The sequence below is a fragment of the Camelus ferus genome, chromosome 9 (assembly GCF_009834535.1).
Source record: "Camelus ferus isolate YT-003-E chromosome 9, BCGSAC_Cfer_1.0, whole genome shotgun sequence".
In the NCBI taxonomy this organism is placed as follows: domain Eukaryota; kingdom Metazoa; phylum Chordata; class Mammalia; order Artiodactyla; family Camelidae; genus Camelus; species Camelus ferus.
This window is the reverse complement of record NC_045704.1, coordinates 50,394,459-50,408,463: the sequence shown is the minus strand read 5'-3', so window position 1 is coordinate 50,408,463 and position 14,005 is coordinate 50,394,459. Positions and strand designations below refer to the sequence as shown.

Sequence of the window (14,005 nt, the reverse complement as noted above, 5' to 3'; positions counted from 1 at the left end):
CACAGAATCATCTACTCTCCGGGAGACTGGCTCAACATTTAGCTATGTGGAAACAGTTCTTACTGAAAATTGTAAAATCTCAATGAAATTGTAAATCTGAAGCTTTTCTTTTTGAATACAATCTTCATTAAACATAGGTTGCTTTTCCTGACTAAGGAGAGAATAAAAGTATTGAGGAAGACAAGTCTGTTTTCTTGAGATCTTGAAATTTTTCTCAAAAAGATGGAAGAAATTATATATATTTTTTAAGGCAGATGAAACTCGATGACGCCAGAGGGAAATCAAAATCAGTACCAAGGGAGGAGTTGATATGGCAGTTACGAGGTTCTTCCCATAAATACTGACTCATACCTTCTGGAGAAGACACTAGGCTCATGGTTACAACTGAAAACCTGCCTTTGCAACAGCCCATCAGAGGCCACGGGCACCGAACTCCTGAGAGGGACACACGGAGGGATGATTGGTGGTGCTGCTGAGGGCTGCAGAGACGAGACGGTTATGTGTATAACTGACAAGACCAATTGATGAGTGAGCAGGTTTCCTGGAGGGTGACAGATGTGCTTCTGCGATCTGTCAAATGTGGCAATCTCTACCCACCACCTCTGATTTATGTTTGAACAAATGATACTGCTGGAAGAGACACAGAACCATCTTCAAGTGTTATAAATTCTTGAGCAGGAAAGGGAAGGGTGTAAGACAGCTATTGCTTTGAATTTCTCCTTCCAAAATAAATTTAGATTTTCACTAAAATGAGACAAAGACATTGAACACTTCGTGACACTGCCATTTGTAAATGGCTTAAGATACTGTGATCTTAGAGAATTACAGAAATCTTAAGATAGCTGTACACTACCAGAAGCAGACACTGACAGACTAAGAAAATTTAAAAATAAATCAGTGAACAACCAATTGGTTCAAAATAGAGGAATGTTTAAATAAGAACGCATCCACATGATAAGTTACTAAGTGCCATTTAAAAAGATAAATACAAAGATTATTTAGCCACAAGAGGAATGCACTGGAGAGGATGGGAAAATATGCATAAGAGAAAAGACGGGTGTGAACAGATGCTGTGTTAAGATTGAGTGAAACAATGTATGGCAAACATCTGTCCCAGTTCCCAATGCTAGGAGGGCATTCTACAAATTTTAAATCAGACAAATTTTAAATTGAATTTAAAGTAGTTATTATAATGATGATTGCTCGTTTGTTTTACTTGTGTTTTGTTTGTTTTTTAGCTAGACATAGAAGGCATCACAGGAAAAAAGGGGAGAATATGTGTGCTCTGAGTTTAGAGCTTAGAATTGGAAAAGTGCCAGAGAAAACAAATTGTAAAATCAACTTTTGGGGAGGGGACGTGAGAAACACGGAGAGCGAATCACAACACATTGGGAGCTTGGTACCATTAAGGAGAAAATAATTTGGAGGGGGATAAAACAGTATTTGTGGTAATAGCTGTGTGAGTGCAGGTGATAAATAGAGAGGTAACTTTAATAGAGGACAGTAGAGTATTGTCTCATCTGTGTCTAAGACTTGCTGGAAGGATTATTTAGAACAGAATCATGCACTCAAAGGGAATGACTTGCTTCCAAGATATAAAACTAGTGTGACATGATGGGAAGGCATTTTTTTGGTATCCTTACAATGCAGCCCTCTGTGGGACATCAGAAACTCCACAGCAGAAGCAGTTGGAGAGTACCAGGAGCAGGTAAGAGGAAAGAGAGGTGGGGCGGGGAGGGGCAGCACCCCTTGGCAACCAAGCAGTGGGAGCTGGGGGACGAGCACACTGCATGTGATCCCAGCAACCCACTGAGGGTGGTTCTACCTGAAGACGACTTCACTCACCTGATAGGTTTGAATAGGTCAAAGCAATATATCTGCTGTTGAACTTTCAAAAATTCTCCCAAATACCAAGGGCAGTTGAGACAGGGAGAGCACTTACTATGGACTGAATTATGTCCTCCCTGAATATTCATACAGGGAATCCTCAACCCGCCATGTGACTGTATTTGGAGACAGGGCCTTTAAAAAGGAGAAAAATAAAATTAAATGAGATCATAAGGATGCAGCCCTAATGGGATAGGACTGGTGGCCTTATGAGAAGAGGAAGAGACACCAGAACGCTCTCTCTGACATATCACACACACAGAGGAGAGGCCCTGTGAGGACAGAGAGAAGGTGGCCATCTACAAGTCAGAAAGTGAGGCCTCACCAGAGATCAATCCACCTGGCACCTGAATCTCTTATTTCCAGCCTCTAAAACTTTGAGAAAGTAAACTTCTGTTGTTTAAGTCACCCAGTCGGTGGTCTTTTGCTATGGCAGCTCAAGCAGACTAATACATTGCCCAAAGGGAGCATATCTCTGAACGTGGGGAGGGAGAGGGGTTTTACAGAGGAAAGAAGCAAAGCGGCAGCATGCTTGGTCAGGCAGTGTTGCAATCTTGCAGAAAGGAGTTGGTTTCTCTTTGAGATTTGAGCTGTTCCAGCCCCTTAGAATCCGTTCTTGAAACTGTTGTCTCAAAGGAATTTAGACAGAATGGATAGGTCCTTGGGTACCAAGGAGCATGGGTACAGGAGTGTCAGCACAATTCAGAGAAGAAAATTTTACACTTACATATACACTGATATATATAAATATATTATAATTGCAACATGAAATAGATGAGCATGGAAAGAATGTATGTAGTATCATTAATCTCTGAAACATTCTCTAGAGAAGATGCCAGCAGTGCTCTGTTTTTCTGAGTTAGCAGAACTGAGCCTTCTGTGAACATTTCCCTCTTTCATTTTCCTGGATGTGAGGATGATCTGCTTGTGGCATCTGTCATCTTTGCGATTGCCAGGGTTGATTTGGCTGATAGGACTGGCGAGGCAGCTGTCCCCTTCCTTCCTCACTACTTCCTGTGACTCATGCAATATTTTTAAATACTACACATATTATCGTATTTTTAGGTAAGTCTGCCATAAGGCATTGATATATTTAATCAAATTTTCAGGTTTTTATCATAAAAGAAAGCAAGTCTTGCCTCAGAGCTGTATTTCACTGTTAGGTGTATTCAAAATTAAGTTCAAACTTATTAGCATAGAAAACAAGTATCTTCCTCTTCTGTGCTTGCTGATCTTTCCACTTTTATCTGTTGTATCTGCTCTCTCTCCCTCACAATCCTGCCCTCCAAGTGCTCTCTAGCCTCAGTCACAGGGTCTTTACATCTGCTGTTCCCTTTGCCTGATTGCCCTCAGTCACTTCCCTCTAAATGCCCCTGGAAAACTTCTACTGAAAGCAATTCTCACTCCTTCCTCCGTGGAACTCTCTCCATTCTCTGAGCAGAAGTTCAGTAGGACCTTGAGTGTTCACCTGTTCCTGACCGTAGAGTATCAAACCTGATTTTTTAGAAAATGTATGTCTATCTGTCTCTGCTTCCTTTTTTATTTATAGCAAATGTAACTTGATAGGCCATGATATCAGATGACTTTTGGATTGAAGACGTTCAGTGGACAAAAAATACATGAGTATAAAGTTGGAACAGCACCTTCCCCCTTCCAGCCATCCCCGTGCCTCTCCATCTCTGTAGCACCTCCTAGCTCGCTGCTTTCTATTTGGAAAATTGTCCTACAAAGTTCTTTCTGTATGTCAGGAAGAGATTTTCAACTCCTTCATCTATTTTGCACTTCAATTTCTTTATTTTACATTTCCTCATTTGAAGACTTTTCTCCTTGATGGAGGGTAAAAGAAAAATAAAATCAGTTTTCTCTTTTTTTTTCTGTTTATCATTAACTTTATAAAGAGTGTGCTTGTAGCTTCTTTGCTCTTCTTTTGCCTATAAACATTTGCAAAACTTTTTCATTGTCTTTAGTAATTCTGACCATTCATGAGTCCTGAATTTTTATTTTCCTCTTTTAATTGCATGCATGTTTTTTTTAAATTATCTTCCTGTAAAATGTCATCATCTTTTAAGATTCCTCAAATGTATATTTGGATATATAGATATAGATATAGAGAGAAACATTCCATAAGCAAGCACATATCAAAGCTTTCAAGAAGTGACTATGATCATTTAGAAGGCCATGCCAGCAAATGACTCAGTTTCATACATCGAGCACAGCATATTATTGCGATCATAATTTTATTCTTAGTACCTAAAATTCTACATCATATTTTTAGTGGCTTCCTTTTCCCCTTTCTCTAGTAGACATTTGACTATGAAGTATTTTATCATATTCCGTTTTGTGATTAGATGCTATAGGATGCTATGAGTTTAAAAAACCAGAAGTTATCTTCAGTGTTTGCTCTTTGCTTTCTTAAATGTATCCTAGTTCTCTCTCCAAATTTCCTCTTTTGTGTGTTTTAGGAAGGGCTACACATCTTATGGTACTTAAGAGGTTGTGTTATGACATTTTACAGGTGCCTGACGTTTTCTTAACAGGATCATCATACAGGCTCCACGTAAAGTACAACAGTTCAAATAAGCACAGAAATCATACCCACAATGGAACAAAAGAGCCTCACTGAGCAGCTTTATAACCTTGCACAGAATTCCCTCCCCACCACTTTAGATAGAATTGCTTTTATTTTAGCAATGTTCTTTTAATTAAGTCCTAAACATCTAAAACATGGCAAATGTAAATATTATAAATCCTTAATTATGAGGATCGCTGAGCACTCAGGCAGCTTTCTGCCTTGGACATAGAGTCTTTTTGCTTAAGATCAGCCAAACTTGAGAGATAAAAGTGAGTGGCATGAAAGACGCACAACTGTTTAGAATGCCCTTCTCTTGGTACCAGCATCACTTTATTGCATTGTCTTAGAGAGTTAAATTATATTTCAATTTACCTAGTGGCTTTTAAGTGTCAAAATTTCTCCTGTTGTTTTCTGCCTTCGTCTGCCATAGAGACTAGCACCCTAGGACTGACTAGAAGCTGAGCTAAGTGTGGGGAATCCTGAGGTCTTCATGGCATATCCCAGAAAATAAAGCACTTTGGGCACAAAAAGGCAACACTGTCCCTCTGTTTGGGATGAGTTTAAACTGGATCCAAAAAGACCTCTCACTATTTTTTAACCCCACATGCTATTTTAAAACTATACTGGAGACTATTCTGGTACGGTAGCAATTAAAAATCTTATTATATATCTGAACAATATTTAATTAAAAATGTGCCACCTAGGGCAATGTTTTCCACTTCTCTACCAACGTGGCCTGTATTCCAATTCCCACCCACAATATCTTCCAACATATTTATGCATACACACACACACACACACACACACACACAATGACAATTTCACTTCAGCAGTTCATTTCCCTTACAGACCACTTTCTGTTTAGTTCCTTCTGTTTGGTTATCTGCTGATGAACATAATCTTAAAAGACAAACACATATCAGTATCTTTGAAAACTAAAAACAAGCCCTGAAGATCTACACACATATTCAATCTTTTAGAACAGAGCTATTAGTCCAGAGAGAAATTGAACTTTCTCAACTTTTCTGAAAAAATCTCTCTTTTGGGTCTGATATGCAAATATAATTGGTTTCTATTAAGAGGAAAATGTGGCGCTCTCAGCCGTGGGCCACAGGGTTCAAATGTCTATTCATTGTCATCCAGGCATCTACCACTCCAAGGCATGCAAGCAACTTCTAGGAGGACTGTGTCCTTCAAAGGATTTAAAAAATATGTCTCTATAGGTTATAACTTCAGAGCAAGTCTAAGTAAATGAAATGACAGGTTGTAGTTTGTCTTAAAACTATACAATAAAAGTAATTTAGGAAGGCAGGTGAATTCATATATTCACATGCTGTTTCTAAACTAATGTCAACCTGTGACCTCACTAATAAGTACCATAATTGCCAGTGGGGGAAAAATGGTTACAGAAACAAACGTGTCTTTTACATTTTAGAAGCACATAACATCTTAGAGCACTGCCAAGTAATGAGAGGTACTTAATAAAAAAGGTAATTAGAGGTATAGGCCAACTGATACATACTACACTATTTTTTTCCTTTGTGATTTAAAAACCTTAGAGGTAAATTTCATCACTGCTTTATTAAATACTTATGGTATAAAAAAATTTTATAGTTACTAATTTTAAACTACTTAAAATGTCAAATGTTTTCAGGCTTCACTCACTTTTCCAATTATTACATTGGAATGACTCATTAACTGTAACATAAACAGGCTCATTTTTACCTCCTGTTATGCTATTTCTCCAGTTTTATTACCAGAGTACCACTTTTCTGTGAACCATGACGAAAATTCACTGGGAGAAAAAAAATGAAGTACATACTCTTTCTCTTCTAAATGCCAGTTTTCCTCAGGAGAACTAAAGTAATAATAATTTGTAATGTATTAGTTCTAGAAGACATATAAATAAATATAAACACATACAGACATACAAACATGCCCAATTGAAGCCCACATGATCGCCTTAGAACTCACTGAAGAAATTTAAATGTTGAAATCTCAGACATCAAAGTTTCCCCCAAAAAGTAACTAAGAAGATAATCGAACGGTCAATGACATCTTTGTTATTTAGAATTGCATTTAGTGTAACATAGTGGTATGGGTAAAGTATCCATTATTTCTCAAGAAATTTTAAACTTATAAAAAAAAACTCAAAGCCTTCAAATTACAATATTAATCTTGTGGGTAAATTATTTATTTATGTATACTCAATTAATTGAGGCTTTTTGATGAGTTCATTCTTCCTTTAAGGACTTGCAATGATATCCATAAGGTCTTCTAAAGTGCCATCAATTTTGTCTGCATTTAGTTTGGGGCATTTATCTCTCTTTCTAAGATTTTTTCTTTTTAAAGGGACCAAAATCAATCTGACTTTAGCATACGACATCACAATTCAAGATATGTTTTTAAAGATCTGTTGTTAAAGAGTATTTCTAAAAGTTCCCAACTGAAATACCCATTAAAACAATGCTCCATATATTCTATGAGAATTCACCCCACCACCAACAATAACACAGCTCAGTTCACTCTATGATTGTGGTTAATCCATGAAACATCCTCTGTTTTGAACACATATTTTGTGTTAGGTCCATCCTTCCTTATCATGCTAGTTAACTTGAAAAACCACAATAATTCTAGATAAATTCTAACAAGTTATTGAGGCCAAGACTTCTGAATCGATAAAAATGTAAAAAAAAAAATTAAGCTAAGCAATAACTGAAACACCAGGCCACTGAAAAAATCAAAGTCTGTACTGTTTAATGTTTCACCAGAAACATTCACCTACCGATCTGAATACGCATACCTGGGACTTATGTAACAATGCTGGATAAATTCTTATTATTCTCCCTACTGTTTTCTGAGGCTAGGTCACTCTGTAAACTTCCAGTCACAAAGGAGGAAAGGAAAAGATTTTTTTATAGGATGGAGAAGGATTTCTTAAATAACCTGACTAATTGGTCATGTGATTCATAAGTTGACAATATTAAGGCCTCAATATTGATTTATCTAAGGTCAAGGGGACTCAGATTCTAAATATAGTATCAAATTGTGAAAAATAGGTATCTGTAAAGCAAGATTGATATTCTGTTGTAAAAAACCTCAGAACCATGTAATTCGAGTGTCATGATCCTTTATCATCTATTTATTGTGGAAGAGTCATGGGCCCCATCACCATTCTTGTTGACACCCAGAGTAAGTCACATTAAGTAAGCTCTACGAGAGTGTCCTAGGTTGTCTTTGATATGGAAACTGGTCTTTTTATAAGACAGAAATCTCTATTAGAGCTGAACCATCATAAACAGTATTATGAAAAATAAATTATTCCAACATATGACCATTTATTTGGGGGGAAAAAATGGCACAATGAAATTCCAATCAAAAGAATTTTTAAAATATTATATCCCATCATATTTTTTAACTTAAACTTTTTAAAAACACTGTCATAAACAATGTAACGTAAATAAAATGAGGCCAATCATCAGCTCTTAGAAATGAAAATTAAATACAATTTCGAATGGACAAGGCATTTACGAATTAATTATCTTGGCATGAGTAGGTGAAAGGCACCTGCTTAATTATTATGAATTCTCAGTGGGCAGTGCTTAAATGAAAATCTATTTTTCAATTTATTCTAGAAAGTTTGCCAATTTCAGAATTTTAAGGAAGCTACTACTGTAAAAGCCATAGGGACAAGAACACTCTTCCAAGTTAAGACGATTTCCTCATACAATCAGTGATTTCAAATGCAAGTTCCTGATTAGTATGGAGTGGAATATTTTACACTCATGAAAGTATAAAATAACAACAGAATTTTCTTTCAAAATATCTAAGACGTAATTACTTACACCCTTTATTGAACTTCTGATAATAATGCGGTTACTTGAGATTGAAAGTGCCTCTTTAGCAACCAAAACTGCTGAAACTTTACAAATAGTTATAAATAATTCATACCCATGGAAATAACAAGATTTCTGAAGGATAAAGTCTTTAGGAAGACACACACAAAGAAGATACGAACAAAGGCTTCTTCTGTTACAGTTCCTGGCAGTAGAGCATACCTTCACCACTGCAATTCTTCAAGAATGTATTTTGTGTGCTAAATAAGTAAGACTAAATTTTATCACAGCACTACACAATTTATACACTATCCATGTCTCATATTATATTGTATATTATTTAAATGAAGGTCAATGAACTTTTTTATAAAGAGCTCAGTAGTAAAGAATATTATATAGGTCCTTATATAATAAAAGGGAAATCAATTTTAAGTAATTTTACTGATTAAGTTAAAAATATAATAATAATGGGATATAAATGTTTGCCATACAGGTTTACTAATGAGAAGGAAGAACAGCTGAGATTGAATTTCATAGAACTGTGCCACAAAGAATTCTTTGTTTATTTTTTTTCAAACATTTAAAAATGTAAAAACCATTCTTAACTCACAGGCTACACAAAAAAGTCAGTGGGCCAGATTTGGCACATGGCACATAGCACAACCTCTGAACTAAATATTAAATTATCTTACAATTGACATTATAGAATTCTATTAATTTGTTTTCACTGAAGAGCTAAATTAATTCAATCTTGATATAGAGATTCACTCCCATAAAGGAATTATTTATGATACAAATTCTGAAATTAATTTTAGAGGACATTAGAGTAAGCACTAGGCACCACGCGAAAGTCATGTGTTCAATCCCCGGGTTGGCTATGAACCGTGTCATCCCCATAGCTGGAGGCTGTCCTTATGAACTGATTTGGGGCACACAATCAGGAGTGGGGAGGATGCACCTGACTGACGAAAACAAATCAGTATCACTGTCAGGAAAGTGAGTCAAAGTTCAGGCTCACATTTACATCCAAAACCCAGCTACTTATATAATGCATCATATAATTGTATTTTATCAGTACTTAACTGTTTTATCCAGTTATTTTTTGAGATGGGAAGGTATCTGGGGGAGGAGGAGGAAAAGAAGGGGGGTTCTAGAAAGAAGTCCAAGGCTGAGTTTTCATAATTTGAGAATCTGTCCAGTGGCATGTAGGTGGCATTCCAGAGCCCACAAGACTGATCATCTACCCAAGTAATTACCTTCACCTAATGTTAATTTTAACATATTCTTTAGTGCTTCTTTCAGGGTAGATATCAGATATAACCTTTACTTAAAGAAAGAAAGCAGCAAGAAATTAACTTCTAAATTACATCATTTATAGGCTACTTGTGGAGCAATAAATATTCTCAGTATACCTGAAGCCAGAGAGCATCCATCACATGATGTGCAAGAATCAAAATAAAAGCAACACTCTTACTTGCCTCACTGCTTACACCTGTTCTTTTCTAGTGAGTCAGCCCCTCCCCCAACAATGTCTTAACGTTCAGAAGGAACTGTGGGTTCATAAGAGTGACTGTAAAATAAAGAGATGACTCCCCTCTCAGTGCATGCGTTTTAGTGGCAAGTGAAGAAACCAACGATAGCCTGTGCAACTCATTAAAGAGCAAGCCCTGCCACAAGGCTCTCTCTCTAAACTTTCATGGAAGGAAACCCTTCAATCTAACAACAAACTCACCTTGACCAGAACAAAGAGGAAAGATCTGGGACTGATTCAATGATTTTGAAATGTCAAGTAGGGTGCTGGCAGGCAAAGAATGCGGTCCATTCAACATATATCATCTTTAGACAGCAGAGGAGTAAGCAGAGCCACCAAAAATGCGATGAGCACATGGGTCTAGTGGTTTACACATGTTTATACAGGTATACACATATACTCACACACACATGAACATATACTCATGAGCATGTATATGTGTGTGTGTGTTTGCACAGAATCCTTCTAATGTAAAGTTACCTTGTTGATTCATTAGGTCAACTGACACTCAAATTAAAGTGTACTGAATCCGTGAGCTATCCCTGGTTTGCAGGGTCCTGCCCCAAAGACACTTTCACACTGGCAGCCTCGGGCAGCCGTGGCATATCAGTGGATAGCAGATTAGCTCCTGGTGAATCAGCTGTAAATAAAGGCGAAATATTTTTGTATTCACCTGAGAGACTGGCCTTTAACTTTATTTTTATTCTGTTCTCCCTGACTTCAATACTGGTGTTCAAGACTGATTCATGTTTTAATATAAAGTCTTGTCCAAAAGAATTACTGGAGTTATTGCAACACTATAAAAGTGCTGAGGCTGGTTGATGTGTCCATACAATGAATTCCAAACTTGCTGGTAAACATATAGGTTTGTTCCCCCTAAAAAAGATACAACATAGGAAGTACCATGACTCGGTACTAGGTAGAAGTTTCTTCCTTCCCCACCTCCAAAATACGTACTAAATATTGAAGATGCAATAAAGATGAGGAAATGATTTTTTTTCTTTTATATCCACTTCTGTAAATCGCACTGTCAATGCGGTAGGAACAAGAAATTACTAAATGCAACTTTAATTATCTAAAGTCATTTAATTGCATGTTTGACACTTAAGAACAGTCAACCCTTAAAATATATGGTAAACATGAATTCCAACTTTAATATTTAAATGTTCCTAATAATTTTGAATGTTATAGGTTCTTTAATTTTACTGAATGTTCAAAAGAGCATTAAACTACCTCCTGAAGACTAAAACCAAGGCTAAAAGAATACAGAAACAAGATTGAAACTTCAGGTGTCAGGAGAGGCCCAGCCAGAGCTAAGCACCTACGAATATTCTGTTCTCCTCAGATCTTCTTAGCAGCTCATCTTTCCTTTAAAAAAGATACATTACAAGGGAAGCTATTTAATTTTGATCTGCCTGTTATAGGACTTCAAGAAAACAGACAAATGTAAACACCCAGCAGCCCAATCAATCACATTAATAGATTTCAAGCCCAAGCACAGGCAGCATGCTGGAAAGACAAGACTGCCTCTAGGCCAGACTTAAGCTCTGCTTTTAAGGGAAGGATGCTTCAAATGATGTGCTTTACATTGTAAGAGTGACCTCTAGTGCCTTTCTTTTTTGTGAAACTTCGGTAGTTGGAGGATGAATTACTTATGCCTTTTCTACATAACTTTCTGTGTGTGTGTGTGTGTGTGTGTGTGTGTGTGTGTTGTTATTGTTTGTTGTAATGTTTGTCAAATGCTACCATTTACAGCATTCCAAGACTTTGAGTAGGTAAAAATATGCACATTTTATTGACTCCTGGGATTCTTACACCCCACCCCAAGTTAAAACAGAAGCTGAATCAGCGCAGCATCCGAGTGAAGTTGTCTTCTTTCAGAGTGATAGATACACATTAAGTGAGCTAATACGGAATGGAACAAGGCACAGTGGCCTAGCAGTGCTCATGAGTATTTGACTTGCCCCAGGAAGGTCATTTATAATATTCTTCCCACATCAGAGCCCTTCAGTGCACACCAGGGACGTGACATAGCAAATGCCTGGCTACTGTCTTATTTGTGTCCCCCAAACATACAACTGGATGAACAGCAGTGACATAAATTCCTGAATAGGCCTCAGAGCCCTTTCTTGAAAAGCAGATGAGCTTTTCCTTTAAAATCCAAGAAAGAGAGAAAAAGTTGTATTTGCTGAGCTCATGGATCCAAGGAGGGGGGAATTCTCCCATTTAGAGATTTGAAGCCAAAGGTAACTTTTAAAAAACTTTCTCTTACCTCTAAGGAGAAGTGGATGAAGGGGTTCTGCCAAATTATTTTGGATGATACTCAAATTAGAAATAAGGTCTTAGTAAATCTTCCCTGAGTTCATTAACTCAGAATCATAATATTCAATCACAAATTTATAAAGTTAAAAATTCAACCCCCAAAGAATAATACTTTTGAAAAATCACCTTAATGTTTTTTCTTTAAGCAAAACATAGGAATCAAGTCCCTTCTTTCAGGAGTGCTCAAGCCTCATTCTTGTAGCAGTGAGGGCACAATTCCTAATACTGAGGTTCACCTCCACCAATTCTGCTCCTGAATTCTGCAGTACATTTCAGTTATTATCCTGGCATCATTTTAAAAATGCAGCTGGCCACCAGTCTGCCAAATTGCAAACTTCAGAAATCTAAGCTAATGCAGCATAATGTAAAGTCTGCCAGTTGTTTTCCTGTTAGACATAATTCCAATAAAATTCAGTAATCCTAAAGCACGGAAGAAGCAAAGACATTCACAGGCTAGTCCCTGGTTAAGATGCAAATTTAATATTTTACTAGAACTTGAGTTTTCTCAATGAAGATACAAAGACCAGAGAATAAGATGCTGCTCACAGACAAAAAGAGAAATGACACTTTGCAAATTGTGACCAAACCGGGAGGAATGGCATGTGGAAACCCAGCTACATTTGCAAGATTTTTAAGTGATGCTTCACTTATAGCAATACACTTGCAGTAATTCCAACTGCAAATAAATAATAATAATAATAATAATAATAATAATAATAATAATAATAATAATAAATAGAATTAAAGTTTTGCAGAGAGGCCCCCTGCAAGTTTTAAATCATTTGCTGTATACTTACAGGAATTTCCAGCTAAAACCTTGTTCCAGTTTGGAGTAGATAACAGAAGTAGCGTCTTGAGGACAGCTCTGGTGATAGACCCCATGTTCACATTTATTGGGCTCCCGCAAAGGATCTTGAGTGGCTCTCCGAGCGCTCCAGTCCTGCTCTCAGTCCCTCTCCCAGCTCTGTCTGGGTCTTCAGCACCTCTGGGTCTCTCAGTCTCTCTCTCTCTCCTTCCCTCCCTTCTCTCTTCCTCCCTTTCTCTCTCTCTCTCCCTCCCTCTCTCTCTCCCTCCCAATCTCTCTCTCTCTCTCTCTCAGTCTCTCTCCCTCTCCCTCTCTCACACACACAAACACACACACCACAGCCCTGACTGCTCACTGAAAAGCGCCCAGCATCTTTTCTAACAAGCATCCACACAGCCGAAGCCACGCCCACTCCTCGCAGCCGTGGAGCCAGAAATTGGCAGCAGCATCCCTCCTCCAAATTCACAGCAGCCCTCAGAGCTCCACAGCGCGCAGCGCTGCTGATGAAAGCTGGACCTGGAGGCGAGGCCTGCTGCTCCCGGGCCTCCTCGGGGCTCCCTCCCCTCTCCTCTATTCTTCAATAATCCTTAACCCTTTGCTCCCCTCTGGAGACGTCGGTGGGCAAAGGGCGGGGTGGTGAAGCCTCCTGAATCTCTGGAGGTCTTGCCTTCAGCAGAGCCAGGCAACATACTGAGCTAATTCCTGATGATCCGGGAGTGTATCCAGGTAAAACTGCGTTATGTTTCAAAACAAAGGCATAAAATGAGACAGAAATAACCAAGCAGCATTGGTAAATTGTAGCTAAAACTGTCCTTGGGGAAAATACTTGCTGTTGTTTTTCTCTGTTTATATAAAACTATCCTCTTCAGCTATGGTGCCAGGATTTTATTATGGAAATGCCTCACAGGGAAACAGACATTCCTGTTTGGCAAATATTTAAAATCATCTAGTAATAGTTTGCAAGAAATTAACATTTCTTATTTTAGTGTATCAGGAGTACAAATCCACAAACTGAATGCTTCAGATAGATCTATTTTGATGAATGCGTCAGT

General features: G+C 37.7%; 1 protein-coding gene across 1 annotated transcript in view; it reads right to left on the bottom strand.

The window, feature by feature from the left end:
• CNTNAP4 (contactin associated protein family member 4) overlaps nt 1-13,134 on the bottom strand; it is a 222,478-nt gene extending 209,344 nt beyond the window's left edge. Inside the window, exon 1 of the mRNA XM_006193465.3 lies at nt 12,946-13,134. Coding sequence (XP_006193527.1) covers nt 12,946-13,030 — 85 coding nt within the window. The 5' untranslated portion in view covers nt 13,031-13,134. The remainder of the gene's footprint in view (nt 1-12,945) is intronic.
• Nucleotides 13,135-14,005: the final 871 nt, after the last annotated feature.